This window comes from Solanum verrucosum, unplaced genomic scaffold (assembly GCF_900185275.1).
Source record: "Solanum verrucosum unplaced genomic scaffold, falcon-dt-bn FXZP01000267.1, whole genome shotgun sequence".
Classification (NCBI taxonomy): Eukaryota; Viridiplantae; Streptophyta; class Magnoliopsida; order Solanales; family Solanaceae; genus Solanum; species Solanum verrucosum.
In genome coordinates, this window is record NW_026019869.1 from 228,628 (window position 1) to 256,263 (window position 27,636).

The following is a 27,636-nucleotide window of genomic DNA, read 5'->3' on the forward strand; positions in this document are numbered from 1 at the left end:
TACTTTTGAATTGACACACCTATTAAGAAACTAATGATTGATATATTAAGTTTATTATTTTACCCCTATTAATTATTAAGTAGATGAATTAAAAAAACTTAAGATTGTCAAGAAGTTTTACCTTTTGCAAAATAATTAATTGGGGGTATAATAGGTAAAAAAAAAAGTTGTTTTTCTTAATTTGTCAAAATAGATAAGTAATTAGAGACAACTAAAAAAGGAAAAGTTGACAAGTAATTAGAAACGGGGAGTATTGGACAATTAAAAATTAACAGAAACTTGTTATTTCTTCTTAGTTACTAATTTTGTAATTAAATATACATAAAAAAATATTAAAAGAATATATAAATACATAAAAATGGAGAGGATTTATCTGGGGTTTTAGGGAACACCCATTTTAGGCAGCGAGCTAAATGGAGTCAATAGCTCTAGGATTAACATGCACTGCCACTGTTTTCCCTCATTCTTTTCCTTCAACTTCATCTCTCTCAGCAACTTCAACTTTTAATTCAATCAAATATCCATCCACCACAGGTCAGTCAGATCCACTTTAATCTTTTCCTAGTTTTTTTTTTTCAATTTTGAGGTTAAATGATTGATAAAATCTAAAAAGTTTCAATTTTTTAGCATTGCGAAGCAAGGGGATTGAAGAGAAGGACCTTTATGGACTTCCAAAGGAATTTTATGATGATGTATGTTCTTTTTTTGCCTCTTATTGTTTCTGGGTCTGTTTCATTTTTGATGTTTGAGCATATTTTTCCCATCTGTCACCAGTAAATTATCCAAAATTAGGGTAGGAAAGCCAGGGAATCAAACCCCTACCAACTGAGCTTCTAACATTCCCCGTAATAATTTTGGTTGGATTACTGGTTTCTAGTTTGATTCTTGCAAAAGGGTAGAAGATAAGGTAACGAGGGTCAAAAGATTCTAATTTTAGTGCTCTCAAGTTTTTTGAAGTACCCCTTCGTTTCAATTTGTCTGTCTTACTTTCCTTTTAATCCGTTTTAAAAAGAACTTGTACGTTTTTTTGACAACTCTTTAATTCTAACTTCCGGCACACCACAAGATTAAAGAGCATTGTGGTACATTCTACCTATTTTTAGTTTAAGCCCACAAGTTTAACTTCGTGCCTAGTCAAACACCTTCACATAAATTGAGACGAGGGAGTAATACTGTAATGGAGTATAAATTATTGTAGAGGGAGCAATGTATAAGCAAAAAGGAAGGTTAATACTGTTAGCATGCTCTGGAAGTTGGTGCTAAGCTTTCTCTTATAGGAATGGCAAGCTAAACAAAGGGAAAAGACTAAGGAATTGCATAGACGACGTCAACAGGAGGAAGAGGAAGAGGAGGAAAAGATAGATGAATATCGTGAAATTGGATTGCGATTGAAAGATTATCCAGAAGAAGATCTTGTAAAGGCCAAGAAATTGGTTGCCAGCTTCATTAGATCAGCTGAAGAAGTGGAAGAGGTGAACAACTTTTATTGTTAATGTGTATTCTTATTTATTTCTGGTTGGATATAGATAATATACACAAGGTGTATGAGGCTTTCCCTGTGATGCAACTGTATTTGTTTTCTAGAATAGTTGAATTTTAGCCTTTATGAGAACATTAACATTGTACCTTGTTAAGTATTTGGCTTAAATACCCAGTCTAGGAGAATCTGAACAATGTCAAAGTTGTTGCGGAGCTGGTGTTAATACAAACAAGAAAATCACTAATTGCTTTGTCTTTTTCTTTCTCCTTTTTTCGAAAAGAAGAAATTATTCTCTTTGGCCATACTGATGTCTTAGTACGCAAACTGGTAGCAAAGGGGTTATCTTTTAGCTTTACCTACCCCTTGTTACCTTGTATCCCCTTCAAGAGAGTTAGAAGCAAAAATCCTCATTTCTCAAGGATATAGTTTTTTTTCGTCAATTGCTAATTAAGAGTTGTACAATTAATTTATTGATCCTGTTGATTTATGTGGCCTTGAGAAAATTAGTAAAAGAGTTCAGTTTTGGAGCTATAGATTTCTTTCTTTTCTCCTTCTGTAGGTTACAGAATTGATCCCCAACAACCCTTCTTTCTCTTGAGGGACATCTTTCCTGAGTTATGGTTATCTATCGTGTTGTTAATTTAGCCTTTAGATCTCTTCTTGCTTGTGAAATCTATCTATCCATTATACACTAACTTTAGCTACTTGGATGTGACAGAATACATAAACATCTTCTTATTAAATCCTTTTCTTATGACATCTATCTGTCTATTCCAATTTTTCTTTTTTGATGACTGAGAAATACCAAGGTTTGGATGGTGCCATGGTGGATAATGGGCCCGCCACTCTACCTTTCTCCACCTAAATACCAAGCTTTTGTTTATAACAGGGTTTGAACCTGTGACATATGCCTAAACCACACATCACATGTTTCTCTCTTACAACTAGACCAAAGCCCTAGGGATTTTTTCTTCAAAAGTCCAATTTTGTGATAGTTTTCTTATTGGACATTGTTTCTTGTATGGATCTTGTTTTGATGTTTATGTGCAGAAAATTGAGGAAGCTGCAGAAAAAGGTGAACTCGATGAACTTGTTCTATTGATCATATGGAATCGGCTTGATCTTGCTCGGCGTGATGTAAGCATTTTATGGCTTATCTTACCTTTCTATGACTAGCTCAGCTACCCTGTTCTATTTCCTTTGCTTTTGCTTGTTTGTGCAATGGATTCTCCTTTGGTCGTCAGTTAAAGTGTCACATTCATTTTAGCATGTTCTTTAGTTCATGAGCTCAGATGGAAAGCGGTGGCTGCTGCAAAATTTGTCACTCCTACAGAGTAGCGAATTTGGAACAGAATCTCCACAAGTTTTCCCCAAATAAAATGGCCTAGTTTAAATGAGAAAATTTACAGGACTTACTGTGACAATTAGATGATGAAATGCACCATGGATGATATTTCATGCAATATTAAAATATTAGGTATTTTTCATCGCTCATTGACAATTCTGTGATTCTGTCAATTCCTTTAGATTCCATCTTCTTGTATTTAAAGTCCTTCATATGCACTGTCAATGTTTGATTAGTATGGTACTGTTGCATAGGCAGTGTGGAAATGGGAATAAGTCTTTTTCTTACTTTGGTGTAATAGAAGACTATGCAGCCTCCTAATTATGTGCTTGTATAGAGTATCCTCTAGAAGTCCATGTGTGGTAGCTTAGTGAGCCCTCACCACTAACTCTTTAGTAAAAGGAACAAAAGAAAAATCTAATGCATGTAAGATATCTTTTTTGTGCATTCCAGGATGAGAAGGATGCAGTTCGAAGTCTTGATCTCTTGTACAGGCGAGTTGAGGTATGTGAAAACAGTCTTCTGTAGAAGCGCTCCTGGCCAAAAAAACTCCTATTTCTTTGATATCAATTATTTAAAACATCGACTCTTTTAGGGGTTTGGGCTAAAATCATCCCTCAAGTATAACTCAAACTTGGGGTACATCCTTATGGTATAATTATGAACAAAAAACATCCTTTAACTATCCCAAACTTTGCAATAAACATCCTTATGTTAAAAAACTAACAGCTAAAATAAATACATGTGCCAAGCACATGACTTCCTCCCAAATCCCCATATATTGTACGATTGATTTCCTCCCAAATCGTGCCCCTGATCCTTATGTAGACTTCTACCTAGTTCTCTACGGCTCATCTGTACTATAGTATGATAAATTGTATAAAGTTCATAGCTGCACCCATTGGAGCAGATTATTTTTCTGCACAAAAACCTAAAAGAAGAGTCCCAACATTTTGTGGCTATTGTTTATGAAGATGAAGAAATCCGTACAGTATATGGAGATTTGGGAGGAAGTCATGTGCTTGGCACATGTATGTATTTATTTCAGCTGTTAGTTTTTTAACATAAGTTAACCTAAGGTTGTTTATTGCAAAATTTGGGGATTATATTATAAAAATGTACTCTAAGTTTGGGTTATACTTGAGGGATGATTTTAGGCCAAAACTCACCTGTATTTTCATTTAACTCAATTATACTTGGTAATTTTAACCTTGATAGTGTTCCACTGAATTTCCTTTCTTCTCGTATGTGTTGTATCCCTCTGCCTGCCAAAAGTAACTTTTGTGTGGTTAACTGTCATTTTAAGGAAATGCTCATCATCTCAAGTATCCAGCTTTGATAAGTATCTTACCCATTTGTTGATCTTTGACGAATTGACAAGTAGATGTGATTTACTGATTATTTTTGGGAAAATTGTATGAAATAGCAAACTATTAATTCAAATTAAATGTTATAGTCATAGTTTATTTTAATTGTAATTCGCAGCAAACGTCCCCTATCTTTTGTCATCTGATTCAGTATACAATTAGCCATTTTCGATATACAATTAGCCATTTTATACATTTCGGTATAAAATGTATAAAATGTGTTTGTGTTTGTATAAAGCGAGAGAAAAGTGTATATACAAATACAAATACATATATTTTCGTCCTATACACTTATAATTATACAAATATAGATCTTATTATACAAATTACAATGTATAAATGAATTTATACAAAACTGAACAATTTGTATAAAATTGAATGTTTGTAGCGAACTATACAAATCAAAAGCTCCATAGCAAACATAAAATTTGCTATGGAGCGCAATTATGCAAACTATAGCTATAACATACAAATATGATTTTTATGTTTACTATATGTGAAAGTTGCTCTTTATTTTTATCTCTCACTCGTGTTCTTCCTTTTTTAGTTTGTCTTTACATTTCAGGCTTTTACTCATGTCTTTTCCTGACTGTCACACAATCGTGTTTTATCTTTCATCATGCGGGAAAAATACCCAGCTTTCTCTGTCTTTATTGTTTTTTCTTGTCTAAAACCTTTAGCCTTGCATTTAGACAGAGATTTTGAAGCGGGAAGCAACTCCTGCCATGAGACTACTGAATGATCTTCTGAATATGCATGATGGTGGACTAGACAATGAAGGATGGCTCAAGGCATGTAAAAAACATATGGTTGATACATTTCCTCGAGAGGACCCATTTAGCATTCTTGTACCTGCAGGTTTCGACATGGACACGGTACATTTTTACTCTTTCATATTGCTTTTCTGATTTGGTATAAACTGTTCATCTTCGTACTATCAATCTATGAGATCCAAAACCTGATTGTACTTGTGTGATAACTGATATTTACATTCACTTCTCTCTATGTGGTATGTGCGCATTAATTCGTTACGTCAAGACATCTAAAGTTGCTTTTCTCACTTTCTTTGCATTTCTTGTTAGCATCAAGGTCCTCTAAGACCAAGCTTGGAAGCTGACGATATGCTTTTGAGGATAGATTTTGTCAGAGAGGTGGACGAACTGTTAAAGGAGGTGCGATCTGAATATACAGAATCATTAGAAGCACAAGGACTTGATCCAGAATCAGTCGCGAGTAGATTGAAACAACAGGAGAAGCAACGCGCAATACATCAAGTTGAAAGTCTTTTGGATCTGGCCATCAACTTGGTGTGGTAGCAAGTTGCTGCCTCTTCCCAATTTAGAAATATAGGCAGAATAGAAATCTCATTAGAGAAGAAAAGTTCACAGACGGTTCATCGATAATATGTCCCGTTCATGAGGTTCCTACTACCATTATAGTTACGACGACTCCATGCCACCAAGTTATAACATCTTATGTAAGATAATTTTGCCATTTCTCCTTCCTTCCCCTCCCCATGGAAAAAAACTGTGTGCTTCTGCTCCTTCCCAGCCGAGAAGAGTGTCTATGTATTAGCTGGAAGAATAGCATTTGAAGCTTTACCGAGTGTACATTTAGGGGTTGTTTGGTAGGATACATTAAGAATAATAATGTATGTAGTAGTTTCGTGTCTTACTAATACCTTGTTTGGTACATTTTTCAATCTATGTATACACTATTTGGTGTTATGTATGTTTAGTAGGTGGCAAATCATGGTATTAACAATGTAAGGATTTTTGTTGCATGGTTAAAAGACATAATTGCCTGGCAAAATCTTTTCAACATCCTATTCACTGTATTTGTGGAGGTATTTTAGTAAACAACTTTTCTTTTTCAGAACTCATGCAAATGTGTGTTATTTTTAATAAATCAAATAAAATCGTGCATAAGAAATGACTTCAGTTTAACTAATGTTAGCATTACTAATATGTCCTATTCAATATTATTCTTATACACTCAGCTAAACGATCTCTTAATGGTGTAGCAAATTGTCTTGTAACAGTCAGTGGATGAACATATAATTGTTACTCCCTCTTTTTCTGATTACTTGTCCATTTTGACAAATCAAGAAAGGATAAAAAAAAATTACCTATTATACCCTCAATTAATTACTTTGAAAAATGTAAAACTTCTTGAAAATCTTAAGTTTTTAATTCATCCACTTCATAATTAATAGGGGTAAAATGGTAAACACACTATGTCAATCATTGTTTTCTTAATAAGTGTGTCAATTAAAAAGTGGACACGTAATTAGGGACAGAGGGAGTATGTACCAGGAAATCTTGCTCTAGCTAACACTTATTGAGGCATTTCAAATTTAAGCGGCCTTGGTTTTCTACTTGAGCCTCCCTCCAAGGATAATGGTAGATGAACAATCATTTGATCTCCATCACAATCGGCATTAAATCCCTTATAAACTAATGGATGTAAACAAATAGCACGCCCCTCCACTAAAACTGGCCGGGCTGGAATGCATGTCTGCCTAATCTATGCAGAGTGGGTGCTCTATTCAGCAGTAGAGGATACAATCATGTCAACAAAACTTGCAGCTGACAAAGCTTGTATGGCACTAATCTTTACATCTTTTACATAAGAACTCTTAAGATATTTGAAGCTGCAAAAGAAAATGTTTAGATACAAGTATTCTCAGTAAAATCTTCTTATTTATTCAGAAAAAAAAGCCTCTTATTTAAACATATATATATACTTAGGGGATTTACAAACTATTGCCTCTTAGAAGAAAGTCTAATCTGTTTCTTTCTCTTGCTAGAATCTATTTCAGCTAGTCTCTGAGCTTCAAACAGCAAACAGCTGTGAGACTTCATCTCATATGCAACTAATTCATCTTCAACTGGAGTTCCCTTCTCATCGAAAAACCCCGGGAAAGGGAGGGCTGTGTCAACAAGACGATGCCATACCATATCTGTTGGAGGTGGTGGAAGGATAACAATCTCTGAATCACCAGCACCATTGAAAGCAACAAACAGGTCACCTACGATATCAGAGACTAATGTCTGGCTGACTTCAGCATCGGCCTTCAAAGTCATAGCCAAGAATTTGCTAGACGGGCCATCCCATTTCAGAGGAGATTGGTCACTCCCATGCCACTGGATGTTTTCTTCCTTCAAGAAGGTTCTCTTTTGAAGAAGATCACTTCTTCTCACTCTTAAATTACTCAAGAATGAAATAAACTGGGCAATCTGAGTCCCAAAACCAGTTTTTAAAGTATTCCAACCCAAAGATTTTCGAGCATCATATGCAGGGGAACCTCCTGAAGACTGACCACACTCGTCTCCCATGTTAAGTACTGGTACACCTAGAGAAATGAACAATATGAACAGAAAATTACGAACTTGTTTAAGTCGTCTCTCTAGGACAATGTTATTGGTCGTAGCGCCTTCTTGTCCACAGTTCCAACTTAACTCTGAAGCCACTTCATTACTACTGAAGCTAACCAGGTCAACAAGTGTGAGTCCAGAATTTCTGGCAATGTAATTAAAAGAGAATGCAGGACCTCGTCCACCTGCAAAGATATCCCCACTTCCACAAAGTCGTGTTGCTAGATTGCTTAGAAGACCCTCACCTCTCAAGAAGTCTCGAATGTCATCACAAAATCTCATATTTATCTCTGCCCATCTCCTCCAGTGAGGGAACAAATTTTCCTTCGAATCATTGGTTAATGGATTCCAATTATCTGCAATCATCTTGACCTTTGAAAGGATAGGATCAAAGGCAATAGCTTCAACTAATGGAGGACGAGATAGAATCTCTCCATTGAACCCTCTCAACAACGAAGAAGAGTTAACAAAAACAAAACCATCAATATGAAACTCAATTACCCAGTGGCGGAGACAGTCCAAAATCATTTGTTGGACTATGGGGTAATTGCAATTCAATGCATTTTGAATATTCAGATCCTGACCACCTTTTATGCAATATGAAAAGTTATCAACATTCATCAAAGGTGCATCCTCTGCAGTGTGAGTGAAAACAACTTCAAGAAAAACCTCTATCCCGTTAGCATGTAATTTCTTAACCATATCCTTCATAGATTTAATGACAGAAAGAGGGTCACCAGAAGGTCCATACATATTTCCAGGTGAAAAGAAATGCCACGGAAAATAGGGTCCTTTCTGCTCATCAAAAGGGAAAATTGGCTCCAGTAACATTGCATTCACACCAAGATTTTTAAAATGGCGCCATTTTTTGCTAATGCCAGAGAAAGTTCCAGCAAGGTCATCAGGTAGCTTACTGGACTTGTCCTTTGTAAATTGAGTCACATTTAAGCGGTAAATTATTAGTTTCTCCATAGGTAAGCTAGGAGGGACATCACCGCTCCAATCATAGCCAGGTTCCAGGCATAGTTCTCCAAGATATTTTGGACGTATCTCAGACCCACCCTGACGAGGAATAACACGCCTTATCACCTTAGCATATGGGTCCAAAAGAACCAGCTCTCCCTTCCCAGAAGTAGCCGCCTTACATCTATAACCATAATTCTTAAATGGCAAAGAACAATCTAAAGCAGCATGCCAAATATTGCCTGATCGATTAATATAAGGATCTAGATCAATCTCTAAAGAAGGTTTTTCAGCTGATATGTCATCATACAAGCACAAAACTACACCTTTTGCACTGCGTGAGAAGAGAGCGAAATTCACAGATCCATCTGGCTGAAAGGAAATACCCAATGGAGCAGGATGCCCTGAACTGAGACCAACTGGTACAACAAAATTTGTGTTCCTGTGGCTTCTGATTTCTGAGTTTTTCATGTCAGTAACTAGTTGTGACTTCATATAGAAGGAGATATAGAAGGGGGCTAAACTTTCTTCAAAATCCAGCTCAACGGTGACCTTGCCTGAAGGTCCTTGCACAAATGGTGTTTCAACAGTACTACTTTTTCCATCTGCTCCACGTCTGTTTAGATCCAGAGGCATAAAGCATGAAGCATCAGATCTAAAAAGACCCCAAACCATAACTAGCTCAGAATGTGCATCTGAGAGCTCCAATGGCAAGACTTCTACAAGCACTTTGTACTTTCCATTTGTCTTTTCCACCAAGACTTTCACTTGACCACCAATATCTGTCCTGAAAAGGTAAGTGGGAACCCTTTTTGCAGATGGAACAAGCGAAATTCTCGATGCTGATAGTGCTTTTCGTCGATGAGCTCTCCTAGGAACTTGTTGGTCATTATTTCGACCTATGCCAGAGAAATTCATGTCTTCCAATTCCAGCTTCCTTAGACTGCATACTATTTTTCCACGGTTACCTGATGATGCAGGAACCAACTTGGTTGACTCAGTACTGCCATAGCTCAACAAACGTGAATGCACAACCAACTGTATTGGTGAAGTTGCCATTAGCAGCACACAATGTTACGACAGCGTCAGATATAGAACTTGGTGGATCACATATTCTTAATCAAGTCCTGCAAAAATACAAAAACAAACACTACATATCTCAAAAGGAGTTGGAAGAGGTAGTTGCCTTGGCGAGAATTCTTCAACAGGCAGAACAACTAGAGTAAAACACCATAATGGAAGCAACAGATGAACGAATTGAACGTGGAAATAAATTGCAAGAATCATAGGCAGATCCATGATAGAAGTCCACCCACTACCTTCAAAAACAGTAGACTCAAACTATTAACGGAGGGCAAATATACTTGAAGTAAACAACTTATACTCTCCCCCATGTTTCAATTTGTTCATCTTAAATTCCTTTTTAGTCCATTTCAAAAAGAATGTTTTTACTTCTTTTTCAACAACTCCTTAATTCTAAATTTCCACCTGACATATTTAAGATCACAAGATTATTTATACATTCTGCATATCTTTAGTACTTTAAAACCACAAGATTCAAATGTCTTTCTTTATTTTCTTTAACTCCGAGTCAATTCAAAATCAAACAAACAAATTGAAACAGAGAGTGAGTACCAACTATAAATCGGGTCAAAATTCATAACATCAAAAAGGTCATTACTAGTATTGATGAATTGGTTTTGGTTCTGCACTTTATGAAATACCTTTTATTTTGTCAACCAAACATTTTAAGCAGATATTATCAAAATTGATTGTTACAGCATATAGTATGAGTCTATCACAACTTGAAGCTATTATCAAATTGGAAGCAAAGAAGAATTTACACAATAACAGTCCAGTTGAGGATTTTATTAAGAAATGTGAGTGAACAAAACACTAACATTTACTAATTTACTCTAAAAAAAAATTGTAGTTTACCATGAAAAATCAGTCCAAATCTAGTCTGAAGCAGAAAATTAAAGTAAGAAGAAATGAAAAAATGTAGAGAGAGAAAGAGGAAACATACCCATAAGGATTCAGTCAGAGAAACAGAATGTGAGGAATTTGAGAGCAGTACCAATCTGGGTCCATTTATTTGTTCTTTTTCTGTTATTTCCATATCCCTTTTTTCCTCATGATTTTAGACAAATTATTTTTATTTTTGCAAGATATAAATTTTATATTTTTATATCCTAATATCTCTCAAATTATGCTCGTAATTTACAAAAATATGTCCTTTAATTTGATTTTAATTATGTAGGACACAAATTATCCGGTAGAATGCAGTTATATATTTGTTCAATTTTATACAAAAATAAAGTGTTTATCTATCTATTCATAATTTCACATTCAAAATTGAAGAGCATATATAAATTAGGATCGATTTAAAATGAATGTTTATGTATTAGTATCTCATTAAAAAGCTTTGTATGTATTATATTTTAGGGAAAAAGGACAAATATACCTCCGAACTATCGTAAATGGTATGCAGATACCCTCCGTCATACTTTTGGGACATTGGTGCCCCTGTCATTCAAAAACTAGAGCATATATGTCCTTCACTCTAACGAAAGACTAAATAGGGACACGTGGCGCAATCTTATCCATTGATCCGATATTTAATAAATGTCGGTCGATGGATAAGATTATGACACATATATGTTTGTTAGTATAAAGGGTATATATGTTCTAGTTATTGGACGGCAGGGGCACCAATGTCCCAAAAGTATAACGGAGGGTATCTGCATACCATTTACGATAGTTCGAGGGTATATTTGTCTTTTTTCCCTATATTTTATTTATACTATACATAAGTTTCAGTTAAGGACAAAAATAAAAATTAATTTATTTAAAGGATAAAAAAAATCACGAAAAATCGTACAATTAATTATTTATTTCCTCCGTTGAACGTGGGTTTTTGGGCAAATGGGCCCAATTGCTTCTTGATCCGTGAAATATCTCACTATATATTTATAAAAAAAATTATCAAATAACATTATGAATTTCAATTTAAAAAAAGTATTTCATTATTGTCAATTTATAAGACCATTTCTTGTTTGATCCATCACAAAAAAAAATGTCATTTATTTGATAGCATCATCCTCATTTTATATTTATTGAATCTTACTTAATATTTTATTGTAAAAAAAAATTAATTAAAAATACTATTAACATGACTTTGATAAGACAATTTAACAAATATTACAAAATCTTCCATTATTTCTTAAATTTTCTGCTTGATCAAAACAATTCGGATATCTCACGTCAAGAATCGTGGACCCATTTGAATCACTCAAATCAAAATAGTTTTTATCTATTTTGAGGTAAGTACATTACTTAAAATATATATATATATATATATATATAATTTTTTTAAAAAGACATTACTTAAAATATCAAAACAAGGGTAAATAAATAAAATTGTAACGTCCTCCTACTATATTTTTGGATCTTGCCCATTCAGCACACCCAAATGGTAGGCGCACTATTTGAGTAAATTCTTTTAAGTGGTTACTCAGATTTAAAAAATTAATGAAATAAAGTTTTTTAAAAAAATTAAGAAAGTTAAAGAAATTTTATAGAATGGAGTTATTTTACTTTATTTTTGCATCAATAAAGTCACTCAAATTATGTGTTGATATATCTTTAGAATTACTTTTTTAAGCCGTGAATTAAGATTCGCAAGACATAAGTTAATATGTTTACGACAGCATAACCAGTGTAGTCAGATGTCCGATGATAGATGTACGCAAACCTTGTTTTCGCAATTTAATAAGTTTATGGAGCTTATTATAGGGACCTTTCTTTTGGTCACTTTGTACTTTGATTGCTTAGATATTGAAGTATCATTATAGTTTCACACTTTCATTTTAGCCTTTGGATTCTGCACATAAACATCAGATAGTATGAACAAGTTAAAGAAAATCTTTCTTTCTCCTATATATCGCGAGCATTTACAGGCACCTGAAGCTGAGATATCATCATCATCATCGCGTGTTCGAGTTCTGCATTCAGTACATTCTGATTCTTTCATGTTCCACCGCAGAAATCCCAATACAAGCTATAGTGGGGAGAACAGAATAAAGAATAGTAACCACTTCCTTTTAAGTTCTTTCTATCTCCCTTTGGGTGACAAAACTGACTCTACATCCTGTGTCTCAAACGCCTTCTTCAGAATGAGACTTACTACTCCTACGTGATCTCTTCGTAGGAACAAGTGGATTATTCTCCTCATCGTCAACTGCTGACGGTCTGTCCAACTCCACACCTTTAAAAACTGGGTGGACATAAGCATCCTTGAGATATGCTTTAAGATTAAGAGTTGGTTCTGTCGCCCGTTCTAGTGTATCCTTCACCATTGCATCCTGCACCAGACACTTAACAATCTTAGCCTAAGTTGACAAACATGGTCAATAGCATTTCTAGACAGAGGAAGATGTAAAAAGTATGTGTAAAGAGTGAATTCCTTCCTATTAGCACTTGAACCAGCACGGTGGCAGTATAATAAACGAACAAATTTCTAGAATATATGAATTTTTCGTTCTTCTTATTTACTAACTTGTAGTCCTGGCTTACAACGTGTTGCAGTAGGTAATGAAACACTAACCTGCAAGGGGAATTTCACAAATGCCGACTCATATCGGCCCTTGCAAAATATATGGAACCAGATTGTCAAAACTGGAAGTGCAATCATTACAGGTGTTGATTTGGAAATATTTTTGGTGCTCAACAAACCCAGCAATAGAAGCTGGGATATCACCAAACCTGTAAGTATACGACGATGCACATCTGGCCAAAATGATGCGCCGCTCTCATACTTCTGATCGTACACATTAATGATCTAGAGGAAAGAGCAAATTTTCAGTATCTGGCCATTTGATGGATATCTAGGGAGCAGAAACAGCAAATATTAAATGTTGAAGTTCAAGACCCCTACTAAATTGCACCATCTAAATAATCAAGTTGTATGAAATGGATAAAAGAGCTGATAATTTCAAGTTGCATACAATGGATAAAGGAGCTGATAATTTCAAGCTGTCCTGAAGGGAAAGCAAGGCAAAGTAGCACAAGATAAGTGCGGGAAAACATCATGTAACTTCTAACGGGTGACTTGCAGAGCTGAGTAGCAATTAAAGTACCATATATTTGTATATGGTGATGAATTACTGCTTATTCTTGTGCCTAAATGTATAATAGTAGTTGGTTTTTTCTTCTTCTTTTTTGCGTTAAAGTAATCCTTTCATTTCTCTCTCTGTAGATCTGCTATTCTTTTAGTAGGTACTTGTTAAAGTCACCACATCAGTGGGATTAGAGATCTTTGGTCTACTTGTATGGTCTTAGGCAAACCTTCCCTCCTCATGAGTTAGCTTTTGGGGTTGAGTTAGGCCCAAGATCCATTTCTAGTCAAGCTCATCCCAATTCATTGTTTATGATGTTGGCCTCCTGTCTTATATTGTCCATGCTCCAAATGTCCAGTCTTGGGCGTGCGGGGGCGTTAAAGTTACATATCGGTGGGATTAGAGGTCCTTGGTCTCCTTATATGGTCTTTGGTCAATCCTCCTGTTACATGTCAATCGATTAGAAATCGAGTTAGTCGTTAATTTTGTATTTGAGTCTGTTAAGTGGGACATGTGACTGACACGTGAGTTGTAATAGTTGTAGAGGAAGTCGGTTACAAGTTGTTATAACTGATTTGTGGACAGCTGTCCCTTCTTACATATACTCGTTGATTTCATTGTAAAGGTATCAATTCAGATCAAATAGAAATTCTCTTTCTCTCTCAATCTCCTCTCTCAATTCATCTTCTTCCTTGGAAGAATCGAGTTCAGCTGTTCAAGAGCAACTATCAATCTTCTTTGCTCTTTAGGCTTACTCAATTGACATTGTATCATTGGTATCAGAGAAAAGTATTCTCTGATCTGTGGCAATGGGAGATCACAACACTTGGATGCAAGAGCTGCGCAAGGAGGTCGACAGTCTCAAACACTCCATGGAAGGAGTAACCAGCTCCGTCGCCGAGATTTGACGGTCTGTGGATGCTAGTGTGGCTCAGGCCATGGACGAATTTCGAAGATTGCTGGCAACATCTACGAACACCCATGGTGGTGTTAGACCCCTAGCTGAAGGAATTCCTAGGGGTGAAAACAGACCTGGGAATTATCAACTACCTACTCGTAATTACCAGATGGATTTCCCTGAATTTGATGGACAGGGATTGAGGGAATGGCTTTACAGATGTGAACAATTTTTCGATGTAGACAAAACCCCAGAAGACTCAAAGGTTAAGCTGGCATCTTGCAACTTCGAGGGCAAGGCACCTCAATGGCACCAATCTTATATGAAGCACAGGCTGTCATGGGAATGGCCACGTTGGACTGAGTATGTAGGAAGCCTCTATGCTAGGTTTGGGGCAGAACTATTTGACGATCCAATGGGCGACTTCAAGTACTTGAGACAGGTAAACTCTGTTCAAGACTATGTCGATCTTTTTGATGAATTACTCACTAGGGTTGAACTATTAGTTGCTTTGTTCGAGGGTTGAAACCAGAAATTGGCTTACCTGTTAAAATGCTTGCACCAAGGTCACTAGCTAAGGCAGTTAACTTAGCTAGAATACAGGAACAAACCTTAGTTGTCCAGAAGCAAGTATTTTCTGGATCTTCAGTACTTTCCAATCCCAGAACTACTCCCACTTTTTCTTATGGATCCACCTACCAATCCGGTAGAAGTCATCCAAACCTTTCCAAAAATTCCACGACCTTCTCTAATAACCCCAAACCTAACCTGAAAAATGTCAAACTATTAACATCTGCTGAGATGGATGAAAGGAGGAGCAAAGGACTATGTTTTTATTGTGATGAAAAGTATGTTTATGGGCATGTTTGTAAGAAGAAGCGACAATTATTTTCTATGGAAGTAGAGGAGGACAGTGAGGGTGTTGAGGAATTAGAGCAGGAAGTTGCAATAGACCCTGCAGAATTCTTGACTATGATAGGCCATTCCCTGGAGACTGGTGATCAGGGGGCCATTCTGCCTCATGTGTGTGTTCATGCCATGAATAGACTGCATGACTTTAGGACTATGAGAGTTACAGTATCTATTAAAGGCAAGGCTGTACAAGTCTTAATTGATACAGGGAGTACTCACAATTTTCTGGATTTAAACACTGCCAAAAGGTTAGGATGTGTTTTAACTGCTATCTCCCATTTTCCTGTGTCTGTGGCTGATGGAAAGAAGATGCATTGCCAGTATATATGTAAGAAGCTGGTTTGGAAAATGCAAGGGGTCTCATTCGATTCTGACATGTTAGTACTGCCTATTGGAGGGTGTAGCATGGTCCTTGGGGTCCAATGGTTAATTACCTTGGGGGATATAATGTGGAATTTCAAACAACTTAAAATGGAGTTCAGTATCATGGGACATAAAGTGTCTCTGAGGGGTGTCAAACCTCCTGCAGCTAAGTTGGTACAACAGAGTGGCATGGATAAATAGTTAGCTAAACCAGCCGAACTATGCTTGACCTCTGTGTATGTATTTGGGGGAGGAGTACAGTGGGGAACCAGGTAGTTTCTTTTCAATAAACACTTGTGATGAAGTTGGTAAGGATAAAGCCACATACAGGAGATGCTGCGAGATTTCAATGATTTGTTTGAGGTACCAACTGAATTACCACCATCAAGAGATCATGACCATAGAATCGTCTTGAAGGAAGGCACTTCTCTTATCAACATTAGACCCTACAGGTACCCTGCAATTCAGAAGGATGAGATTGAGAAGCTGGTCAATGAGATGATGGATTCAGGAGTGATAAGGCCTAGTACCAGTCCATATTCTTCACCCATAGTCATGGTTAAGAAGAAGAATGGTTCATGGAGAATGTGTGTCGATTACAGAGAACTGAATACTCGTACTATCAAGGATAAGTTTCCCATTCCATTGATTGAAGAATTGCTAGATGAACTACATGGAGCAAAGTATTTCTCTGAGTTGGATCTACGATCAGGTTATCATCAGATTAGGATGTTCGAGCCTGACATCCCAAAAACTGCTTTTCGAACCCATCAAGGTCATTATGAATTCATGGTCATGCCTTTTGGCCTAACCAATGCCCCCTCCACATTTCAAAGCTTGATGAATCAGATTTTTCTTCCTTATCTTAGAAAGTTCATTTTAGTATTCTTTGATGATATCCTTGTCTACAGCTCTAAGTGGACTGATCATCTTTCTCACCTGAGGGAAACTTTCAAGATTCTTAGAGCAAATGTTTTATATGTGAAGCAAAGTAAATGTGCATTTGGGGTTCAACAGATTGACTATTTAGGTCATATCATCTCTCAAGAAGGGGTTGCTATGGATGGAAGCAAGGTAGATGCTGTGGTGAACTGGCCCCAACCTACAACTTTAAAAGGATTAAGAGGGTTTTTGGGACTTGCAGGGTACTACAGGAGGTTTATCCAAGGTTTTGGTATTATAGCAAGACCCTTGAATGACTTATTGAAGAAAGGAAATTTCAAATGGACTGAAGGTGCTTCTCAAGCTTTTGACAAGCTCAAATTGGCCGTTACTTCAGCACCTGTTTAGCTTTACCAGATCTTTCCACAGAATTCATAGTGGAAACAGATGCCTCTGGAGGAGGTATTGGTGCTGTACTTGCACAAAACCACAGACCTATAGCATTTTTCAGTCAAGGGTTGCCCGCAAAGAATCAAGCCCTATCAGTTTATGAAAGGGAATTGTTAGCACTAGTGTCAGCTGTCCAGAAGTGGAGGCCGTATCTTTTGGGTCGGCAATGTGTAATTAAAACTGATCATCAACCCCTCAAATATTTGATGGAGCAAAGGATCACCACTCCTAGCCAACAAAAGTGGTTGGTCAAACTACTTGGTTATGACTACCTTATTTCATATAAAAAAGGCAAAGACAATGTTGTTGCAGATGCTCTTTCTAGAAAAGAGGAACCCGTCCAGCTTTGTAGCATTTCTGGGGTTCAAACTCAACTACTTGAAGATGTTAAGAACTCGTGGTTGCAGGATCCTGTGCTACAGAAACTAATCACTTCCATTCAGACTGCAGGTGTTACTAAGCCTTACTACAGTTATCATGCTGGGATCCTGAGTAGAAAAGGTAAGATGATGGTAGGCTCTGTGGCTACAGTGAGAAAAGATCTGATAGCTTTATACCATGACAGTGCTAGTGGAGGTCATTTTGGTATAACAGCCACCTTACAGAGGCTAAAAGAGGATTTTTACTGGAAGAAAATGAAACAGGATGTCTATGCCTATGTTAGATGTTGTGATGTTTGTCAAAGGTGCGAGGGTGAAAATGTAGCATACCCTGGCCTTCTTCAACCTCTACCAATTCCAAACAAAGTGTGGCAAGATATTTCAATGGATTTTATAGAGGGTCTTCCTAAGGTCGCTGGACATGAGGTTATTTTTGTGGTAGTTGACAAGTTGAGCAAAGCAGCTCACTTTATGGCACTCAAGCACCCTTATACTGCAGTGGAGGTGGCTCAGGCTTTCATGAATGGGGTATTCAAACTGCATGGAATTCCAAAAACCATAGTCTCTGATAGATATCCAATATTTACAAGCAGGTTTTGGAAAGAATTGTTCAAATTGCAGAAGGTCACCTTGCTCACTTCCTCGGCATACCACCCTCAGACAGATGGGCAGACTGAAGTTGTTAATAGATGTCTTGAGTGTTATCTCAGGTGCATGACGTTTGAGAAACCTAGGGAATGGCCCCAATGGTTCGCCCTTGCCGAATGGTGGTACAACACTTCATTTCATTCTGCTATTAACATGACACCCTATGCTGTTGTTTATGGTCAAACACCTCCTCCGCTCCTTCCTTACATGCCTTTCGACTCCCAACTTAACATGGTCGATAGGAGTTTACAAGCCAGAGAGGCTACCTTGAGATGCCTAAAGTCTCATTTAGCTAGATCCCAAAGTAGGATGAAGTCTCAAGCTGATAAAGGAAGGACTGATAGGTCTTATGTAGTCGGGGATTGGGTCTACATAAAGTTACATCCTTACAGACAAAACATCATTGAAATCTCATACTTCCCAAAAACTTTCAGCCAAGTTTTTTGGTCCTTTACAAATTATAGCAAGGGTGGGTTCAGTTGCGTACACTCTCCAATTACCCCCTGCCTCTCGAATTCACCCTACTTTTCATATTTCTCAGCTCAAAAGGAAGTTAGGGTCCCATATTGTTTCGGCTACCATCCCTGAGGTTCATGTTGACGCTGGTCACATCCTCTTAACACCAGAAGCAGTTCTTGATAGGAGGATTATCAAGAAGCATGGCAGACCTGCTACTCAGTTGTTAGTCAAATGGTTCAATGCGTCTGAAGATGATAGCACTTGGGAGGATTATCAGTCTTTCACCCAGCGGTTTCCACATTTTAATCCTTGAGGTCAAGGATCAGATGAAGAGGGGGAGTATTGTTACATGTCAATTGATTAGAAATCGAGTTAGTCATTAATTTTGTATTTGAGTCTGTTAAGTGGGACACGTGACTGACACGTGAGTTGTAATAGTTGTAGAGGAAGTCGGTTACAAGTTGTTATAACTGATTTGTGGACAGCTGTCCCTTCTTACATATACTCGTTGATTTCATTGTAAAGGTATCAATTCAGATCAATAAGAAATTCTCTTTCTTTCTCAATTCATCTTCTTCCTTGGAAGAATCGAGTTCAGCTGTTCAAGAGCAACTATCAATCTTCTTTGCTCTTTAAGGCTTACTCAATTGACATTGTATCACCTCCCTTCATATACTAGTTTTTTGGGGCTGAGTTAGGCCCAAGATCCATGTGAGAAAATAGGAGATAAATATTATTGAATTGTGTGGTTGAGGAGAGTTTGGATTATTTGACATGGTATCAGAGTCAGGTCCATCACAATTTATTATTTACCGATGTTGGGCCCCATTTTAAATTATTCACGCTCCAGATGTCAAGCCTTAGTCATGAGGCGGGGTGTTGAGTCCCACATCGGTCGGATGAGGAGAAGTTAGATTCTTCACACTTCTAGCTTCTGCTATTTGTTCAGGTTTTTTAAAATAAATCTGCTAATTCAGTAATTAGTTCCAGAAGTAGTTAACTGGGTTTGTATAATCAAATAATGTGTTATTAGACATAAATAAGTAAAGGGACGTCATCTCTTTAACTGAAGAAAGTGTTTTTTTACCACAAATATGAAGCAGGAATAAAGTGTATAAAAAAAAAAAAAGTTCAAGAGAAGGTTCAATTGTTCAGAAAGAATGTTGTTGGCTTGTTGCACTCTGAAAATACAAACTACACATTCTATATTTGCTTCATTGGCGATCCACAAACCGAAATGTAATTTTTGGAGAACACTAGATTTTTTTAGGTTCATTGCTTTTACGCATTTATCACACATCTCGTAGGTACCTTCTCGACAAAATATCTAATATCTGTTACAAAAGGAATAGTGAACATACCTGATGGCGAAAAACCATATAAGAGAACGCGAAGAAGACAATGATGAAAGGCAGGAGTATAGGTGTGACCACTGAGTACACAAGGCCTAGTAGGAAGTACAGTTGTATGCGAGGTTCTGATACAGAGAAATTTAACGAACCGGGATCTGTAGCCTGCTCTCTATCCTGATCTGTCTTTACCAGGAAAGTATTCTTAAGATGAAACATAACGAAAGGAACCAATCTAAGAATCTCTGCAGCAATTCCAGCCCAACCATCAACCATTATGTAGGTAATGAAGAAAGTAGCCTTCAATGGCATAGCTACACCAACTGTTTTTGGAATTCTGAACATAAAGGAAAAGGTTAAACAAATTGGTGCATATGATCAAGACAGAAGAAGAAATGCTTATAGAATATATAACCTTTAAACAAAGAAATCCTTTCATATCAAACACAGAGAAGTATTTAATAAGGAATTTCCTATAAACAAGTTCAGACTCTTTTCAATAATCTAAAGTCACTTAAATAATCCAAACTCTTGATGCCTCATATACTTCAACTCACATAATGTAGCCCTATAATAGATCGGTCAATGTAATGCATCTGCAGTTGCAGTGTTCACTGAACATCGTATAATGAAAACTACACTTTGAGGGGAAATATTATTAAAAAAGTACAACTAAAGAATCAAAATATCCCCATCTATGTTTTAATGCCCCCTATAATAGATCGGTCACAAGCAGGGATCAGCTATCAAATTAATGTAGTATATGTCAATATGGAACATTCGACAGAAGCAATTCTAGATAACAGTGAGATCCTAATGCGAAGAGGTTAATTTTTCAGATAGCTCCATCTCTGAACCAAGAAATAAATAATCATAGGAGGTGACATGTTTATCACTAGATAATGCGAATATAATCTTCTTTCCTCTTTTCTTGTTTTATTTTTTAGGAATGGTGAAGTTGAAAACCTATTCCTTCAAATCTTTGTTGTGGAGTTTATAAATTATACACCCTTTGGTTGAATCATAAAGACTAGATTCGGGCTCCCTCACTGCATTAGGCAAGCTCCTATTATATCCTACTATTCCTGATATTCCCACTTCATATAATTTTTTGGTTTCTTTCTAGCAGTCCAACGGTAAGATCCGTCAACATTTCATGGCTTCCATTTAGATGAGCAGTAGGAACTCACTCCGATGGAGGCTCATCCACGAATCTCTGAAGCTGCTCAAAGGCTGCTCCAGTGATGATACTTCCCAAGAACACGTTGACAAGGATAAAAAAATGATATTTAGTTGCTGATCTTCTGTCCAAAGATGAAAGTGATGTATAGCCTTCTATTTTTGACATGGCCATTAGAATCATAGGAAGAAGAACCAGAAAGATCTTCAATATAATCCCAGGAAGAACACCTTGGATAAAGGATTTGACAACTTCCCTGTAACAGAAATGTCCAGAAGTAAGAACCTCAATTATTGATTTCTTAAATACATAATATGCTCAAGTAATATATCTAAAGACGTCCTCAAGTGCAAATGTAGAAGTTTGATGCTAATTTCGTGGGTGTCTTTGTCTTTCTAGATAAGTCAGCTAAACTGCTTACCTTCCCCAGGAAAAGATTTTGAAAGTGCAAAAGAGAGAATGGGAGACTACTGAAAAGAGTATAAAAGTATATACATGGACCTCTAGTTCAGTGCATTTGGTAACCTGAACGCTTATATGGAATGGGTAGAAATATTCTTATGGTATAATCATCCATCAATACAACAGCATTTCAGAAATTGTTTTATTTCATTTTTTTTCTTTTATGTATAAACACTAGCACACATTTTACTAACTTAACAGCATAAGATCACTTTTTTTTTTGTAAGTGAAAAAATCATTAAGACAAGCACTTACATTTGTATCAATGGCCTTAAGACGGGAAGTTTATTCTCTATACCATCAATGCTTGCCAAAGATTGAACAAATGCAATAGGGATCATAAAAAAGAATGTAAGAAAGAAGAAAGCAACAGTCATTAGCAGTTTGCGGACATTGAGTTCAACAAATGGTATTGAAAGATTATTCCAATAGACGTCGCGTGGTTCGGGAGCCCATTGTGTCAACCAAATGGTTGGGTTACTTGATTGTTGTGTTTGAGCACAGACAGCTGCTCCCCAACGAGATTTGAATGAAACGAATGCCGCAGGAACTATTGCTTTGGGATCACTCATTACCTTTTCTCTTTCTATAGTTTCCTACATCAAAGGGTAAGTCGATTACCATAATGCAACAGGAAATCCAAATATTAATTGCTAAAAATTTCAACCCTTTTCCATTAGCAAACTTACCTGGTGTTGCTAATTGGTTTCCCATAATCTCTTGATATTGGCAAATCATCTTATTTTGCAGAGACATTCATGATATAATGTATATTAAATTAAAGCCAGTCTTTGACAAGCTTAGCAAGTTTTTAGAGAAAGTTTACCTATTGGTAAAGTAAAGACAGGAACCTATGTCTTATTTCAACGTAAATTGGTCTACAATCACCTTGTACAAGCTAACATACAAAATTAGACGCAGCAAATAAAATTACCAATACTACCACAGGTTATGTGATGTTTTTCTCAACTTTAAATCCAAGAATCATCATATTTACAAGAGACATCAAAAGAAGCTGAAAATATTTTCTCGCATGCTAGCTAACAACAAATATTAGCGAGAATAAACATTTGGCCCAATTCAAGCAAGGTCTGTCAGGAGAAATCTCTCGTTTATTTTGGATTCCCTGAATGTAGATTAAATTCCCCGAAGTACTACATCAATATAACTACGCATTGGCCATATACATGCATCTTCTTTGCTCTAAGTTCAAAAGAGCTAGTTGAAACACGTGTTTTTTTCAAGATGATGCTTAAAATATGGAAAAATCTGAAAGGTCACATTTTTACGTATGAGAATGTACTCCAATTAAATATTTTGCCCTGCTGAAGGTTTGTATGTACCTGTTAAATAGTCCTCAATGACTCATTTATCTTTCCAGATTTGATCATGTATGCCATAACAACAATGCTTATTGCTTATTGCTTATTGCTTATTGCTTATTTCTTAACAAACCTCCAGTGTTCAAAATCAATTTGGGTTTCCAACATGTAGCTCATTTGATGGGAAAGAAAGAAATGTGATTTGTAAATATGAATTAGTTACGGCAGTAACACAGAATGAATCGATTGGGAAGTATAACCCAACCCATGAAAAACTTTAAAACAGTGGTGCATGTAGATGGAAGAACAGAAATACTTCAAGCAAAAAAAGTACTTATTCAGATGAATTCATAAAGAACAAAGAGAAATAAGATACAACAGTCAGAGACACTTACTTCTTTACTCAACTTCTCAATTTCTGTGGTATAATAGTCGATGGCATCCACAGTTTTTCCCCAAAGGCCCCAAACCCCTGTCTATACATGACTGAACATGAGATTCGTTATGTATGATTGACTCACTTTACAAAAAAACAAACAGGAAATGAAAATAAACAATGCTTTGGTGTTTAGAAAGGTAACAAGGTCAAGAAAAAAAAAGTACCTTTGTTTTTGGCTTAATCTTAGGGTTCCTCTCATACTTAGTTTGGTAGTATGTGAGCCAATTTTTGTAGCTCTTCTTCTTTTCCACCAATTTAGCTAAATTATTTGCATTGTAAACAACCTACAAGTTGAATAAGTATAAGGTTGATCAATTGCAGTAACTTATTTGCCTTGTAAACAACCTACAAGTTGAATAAGTATAAGGTTGATCAATTGCAGTGACCAAAAACTACCAGGACATGTAAGAATGAGAAATGGATAAATCCCTATACATCTCAGCGTAACTAGGCTAGATAGGACATAACATAACTATGTCATCTAAGAAGGGAAGAGACATGATAATAAACAGTATCTGTATATTTCCCTGTCATTGTCTGAATTCTAAAATACATCATTCTTGATATTCAAATGGACAGAGACCTGGTGTGTTAGATAATGATCTGGATGATTCACGCAAAAGAAATGTTCGACATGCTCGCTCACTGATTCATCTGGATCTGGAGGGACATTTCTCACAAGGACCTATAAGAGAACAGCACTGGTAAACTAACCAAACAGTTTACACCGTACACTCAACATTTCAACGAATTATGTCATGCACCTACAGTGAACTGATCAGGCCGACGATTTTCAGAGGCCAGAAACTGAAGCCTCATGGTTGTTATTATATGATATTCTTTGTAAAGTATATAGCAGGTCCAAAATGTGACTACGTAAGCCATTACCAGGTGTGCCCAAAACCTGAAATTTTTTTAGAAAACTTTAGTTAGTAAGTGTCATCCTTTTATAAACCACTAAACAAAGGAAACTGCAGCAGCTAAGCCTGACAAGAGTACCAAACGAGGTGCTATTTTATATATTACTATTTCACTATGCAACAAAAGTGAAGAAACAAGAAAATTCATCAATGTGGTGCCATAAAACCTGAGATGAATACATGTTCCATTATTCTATTATCTTTTTGAAACCTTGATAATAGAATTTTATTTGAGATAAAATTATGGTTTGTGACGTGCAGTTTCTTTACCAAATTAATATTTATGATGAACATTTTACACAAGAAACTCAATTTATAGCAAGTAGCTTTTTCACAACAATGTCAACACGAGAAACCAATACAGAAAGGGAAAAAGTCAATCCTCACTTCTTTGATGCATCCGGCACATTGGATATCGAAAGTTTATCAATAGTGCTGAATGTTAGACCCTCAGTTTGCTCTAATGATTTCCCAGACCAATTGACGGGCACTAAAACCGCAAAAGAAAGTAGTGCGAGAGGAACGAAGATTTTCAAGCTGCATTGATAATACTGGAATTAGCGCTGATGCATAAAAAGACAACAATAACGTAAATCAACATTTCTGCCCACTTATCCCTTAAAAGTTCCTAGTGACAACCGAAAGCATTTCGTTATCAGTAAAAACTATTTAAGTGAAATGGACAAGGACTATGTAAATGTTGTGAACTTACCCAAGAAGGTATATCCGTATATACACGGCAGAATCAAGACCAGCATGATCGATAAGCTCTGGTTCTGGCATTCTTAGAGCTGCAGGCATCCAATTCAAGAACCTTATGTATGTTCTGCAGTCCAAGTTGACAAAAATTTTCACAAATGTTCCAGAACTTCTTGGACTTGCTCGTATACCCTTCAGATACCATTTTGAAAAGTACACTCTGTCGTTGATTGGTTGGAGTCGTAGAATAGCAAAGGCCACTAGAAATGCAAATGCAGATAGAAGATTGAGCACAGCTGACAGAACAATATCTTCACTGCTAGCCATGTTTCCCTCCAAATGTTACTTGTAACCTGATCTTTCGGCAAGAATAGCTACGTAGTGAGAACATGTATGATGATATTGACCAGGGAAGATAGGTTTTAAGTATAAGAGTGACAACTTCTCCTATTATGGTATTTCTCATAATAGGACAAAACTACTCATAACTTAGTTTAACAATATGTCATCAGTGCAATCAGCAGTCAGCAGAAGGGGATGCAGCCTTGTTCCCAGACTGAACCAGTAATTTCAATACACAGCATAAATATATGTGAAAAATCAGTACAATTACAGGAAATACTATAAAATTTTGAACTCACTTTCAAGAGTAAGAACTTAAAGGTTGAACCTGAAAATCCAAATTCTGGTTCTCCTCTGGCAGTCAGCACCTTTCACTTTATTATCAAGGCACCTTTTGCCAGCCACAATGATGGTGCACTTTCACTCTACCAGCCTGTACTTTTGTGTTAACCTACAAATTCAATGACAATATCTACAAAATAAGTACAAAAATATATATATACTCACCACAAAGTAATTGAAGAAACATCAAGGTTACAACAAAACTTATCCAGAAACGGTATGCTATGATGCCAGAGACATGCAGATAGACATTTCCCTGTTTTTCGTAAAACCCCTCATAACAAAAAGAAGAGAATCATAAAATAAACTTCTTGAGGTAATTTCTTCCCCTGTCCAAGTCAGATACCCTCTGGAATTAGTCGAGTTATGTGCAAGCTGATTCGACACCAGGGTCATCAAAAAGAAATTGCTCTGTTTAAGCCCAGAGTTACAAAGAATAAAACAATGAGAACATGAAACAGCTACGCCATTGACGTTGAAATATAGTCTTATACATAAATCATGTATTAAACAAATCAGAATCAAGAACAGAGGCCCATCAATTTTATTTTATTTTTTCTCTTCTATGAATTCAAAATTTGCTTATTCCAATATCATGGGGTTCGAAAACAGTCTCCCATAATCAAGAAAACACACGAAAAATCAAAACTTTTTGACACATGATTACAAACTTAAGAAGATTAATAAACAACCAAAAAACAAAAAAAAAAACTAACCAAAAACGACCCAAGATTCTTGCTTTCCGTCCTCTTACAAGAACCCAACACAATTTTTCTCCCCCCTTTTGGCCAAACAAAACAAAAGTTTAGATTTTTGATAACAATGAGGTGAATGTGAATGATAACAACAACAAAACAGCCACCTCTCCTTTTTTTTCTATGAGAATATGAAAAAAAGATTTCAGTTTGGTTTGTGAGAGAATTAATAAGGGTTTCTGTGAGGAAGATTAATGACGGAAAAAATGGCCGGGCCTGAGAGTGAACGGAAAAGAAGCAGAGACGGGGACCGGCCTTCCTTTGGCAGGGGCGAAACTTGCTGTCATCAGACACTTTCACCCAATAAACGTTATATGCTCTTATTAACACACACCTCATTAACCAATTCCACAAATGCCCCCCTTTCTTTTATTTCATTTTCGAGTTTATTCCGTGGCTTTTTCACTTCTGTTATTTTTATTTCGAACTAATTTGTTACTCCCTCCGTCTTATTTTATATGTCACTTTTTTACTTTGTACTTGAATTAAGAAATGATGTAAATTTATCCTTCTACCCTTATTTAATTTTTTTGGAACTCAAGTATTAAATCAATGAATATGAATTAAATTATTTTGATTAATTAATTTAACCAATGAACATGAATCATTTATTTAGCTTTTCTAAGTTGGTCAAATGTATATTTTTAAGGCTAATAACTCACAGGGGTAAAAAAGGAACGATATGGTAATTTATGCATTGATTTTATGAAATGACAAGTATTATGGACCAACTATTTATAGAAAGGGATGACATAAAAATGGGACGGAGGGAGTATGATTTTTTGTTGGGTCAGAATCTATTAAAATAGTTGTCGTTTCATTTAATCCCATTTCGCAGCAAAATTCTTGTCAATCATCTCTTCTTCGCCTCTCTCACTTTATACAAACACAAATGCATAATTTGTATTTGTATAAAGCAATATAAATACAAATACATATTTCTCCAGCCTATACACTTATAATTATATAAATACAAATCTTCTCTTGCCCAGTTCTTATTTCCTTTCTCTCTCTCACTTTATACAAACACAAATTATATTGAATACAATTATAATTTGTGTTTGTATAAAGTGAGAGAGAGAGATTTGATATACAAATACAAATATTTTAACACGATTCAATTGTATACGAATTCAAATTTTATGCAGGTATACACATACAATCGTGGATACATATACATATAGT

General features: G+C 36.2%; 3 protein-coding genes across 3 annotated transcripts; 1 reads left to right on the forward strand and 2 right to left on the reverse strand.

Annotated features, from left to right (window-relative positions):
* The first annotated feature begins 368 nt into the window (after positions 1-368).
* LOC125818942 (protein PALE CRESS, chloroplastic) lies at positions 369-5,891 on the forward strand. The gene is made up of 7 exons (XM_049498456.1): positions 369-534; positions 628-692; positions 1,278-1,472; positions 2,531-2,617; positions 3,279-3,329; positions 4,885-5,067; positions 5,275-5,891. Exons 1-7 carry the CDS (start codon positions 414-416, stop codon positions 5,506-5,508), a joined length of 936 nt encoding a protein of 311 aa, XP_049354413.1. The 5' UTR covers positions 369-413; the 3' UTR covers positions 5,509-5,891.
* A 945-nt stretch (positions 5,892-6,836) lies between these two features.
* LOC125818852 (isoamylase 2, chloroplastic) lies at positions 6,837-10,644 on the reverse strand. The gene is made up of 2 exons (XM_049498369.1): positions 10,559-10,644; positions 6,837-9,659 (listed from the first exon to the last, which is right to left on the reverse strand). The coding sequence occupies exon 2, from the start codon at positions 9,589-9,591 to the stop codon at positions 6,955-6,957; it is 2,637 nt and encodes an 878-aa protein (XP_049354326.1). The 5' UTR covers positions 9,592-9,659; positions 10,559-10,644; the 3' UTR covers positions 6,837-6,954.
* Positions 10,645-12,599: 1,955 nt separating this feature from the next.
* Positions 12,600-26,575, reverse strand: LOC125818861 (CSC1-like protein At4g02900). Its single transcript, XM_049498378.1, has 13 exons — positions 26,413-26,575; positions 25,654-25,805; positions 25,026-25,365; positions 24,701-24,850; positions 24,162-24,297; positions 23,977-24,078; positions 23,558-23,677; positions 23,350-23,430; positions 21,888-22,228; positions 21,181-21,426; positions 20,003-20,327; positions 13,139-13,372; positions 12,600-12,896 (listed from the first exon to the last, which is right to left on the reverse strand). Exons 3-13 carry the CDS (start codon positions 25,337-25,339, stop codon positions 12,690-12,692), a joined length of 2,256 nt encoding a protein of 751 aa, XP_049354335.1. The 5' UTR covers positions 25,340-25,365; positions 25,654-25,805; positions 26,413-26,575; the 3' UTR covers positions 12,600-12,689.
* Positions 26,576-27,636: the final 1,061 nt, after the last annotated feature.

What these genes read in the sequence shown, in the direction of transcription:
- LOC125818942 (XM_049498456.1), top strand. Translation starts at nt 414, where the DNA reads ATGGAGTCAATAGCTCTAGGATTAACATGCACTGCCACTGTTTTCCCT. An exon ending in CAAATATCCATCCACCACAG is followed by an intron (nt 535 to 627) that starts GTCAGTCAGATC and finishes TCAATTTTTTAG; the next exon opens with CATTGCGAAGCAAGGGGATT. An exon ending in CAGCTGAAGAAGTGGAAGAG is followed by an intron (nt 1,473 to 2,530) that starts GTGAACAACTTT and finishes GTTTATGTGCAG; the next exon opens with AAAATTGAGGAAGCTGCAGA.
- LOC125818852 (XM_049498369.1), bottom strand. Translation starts at nt 9,591, where the DNA reads ATGGCAACTTCACCAATACAGTTGGTTGTGCATTCACGTTTGTTGAGC.
- LOC125818861 (XM_049498378.1), bottom strand. Translation starts at nt 25,339, where the DNA reads ATGGCTAGCAGTGAAGATATTGTTCTGTCAGCTGTGCTCAATCTTCTA. An exon ending in ATACGGATATACCTTCTTGG is followed by an intron (nt 24,851 to 25,025) that starts GTAAGTTCACAA and finishes TTATCAATGCAG; the next exon opens with CTTGAAAATCTTCGTTCCTC. An exon ending in AGATTAAGCCAAAAACAAAG is followed by an intron (nt 23,431 to 23,557) that starts GTACTTTTTTTT and finishes AGTCATGTATAG; the next exon opens with ACAGGGGTTTGGGGCCTTTG.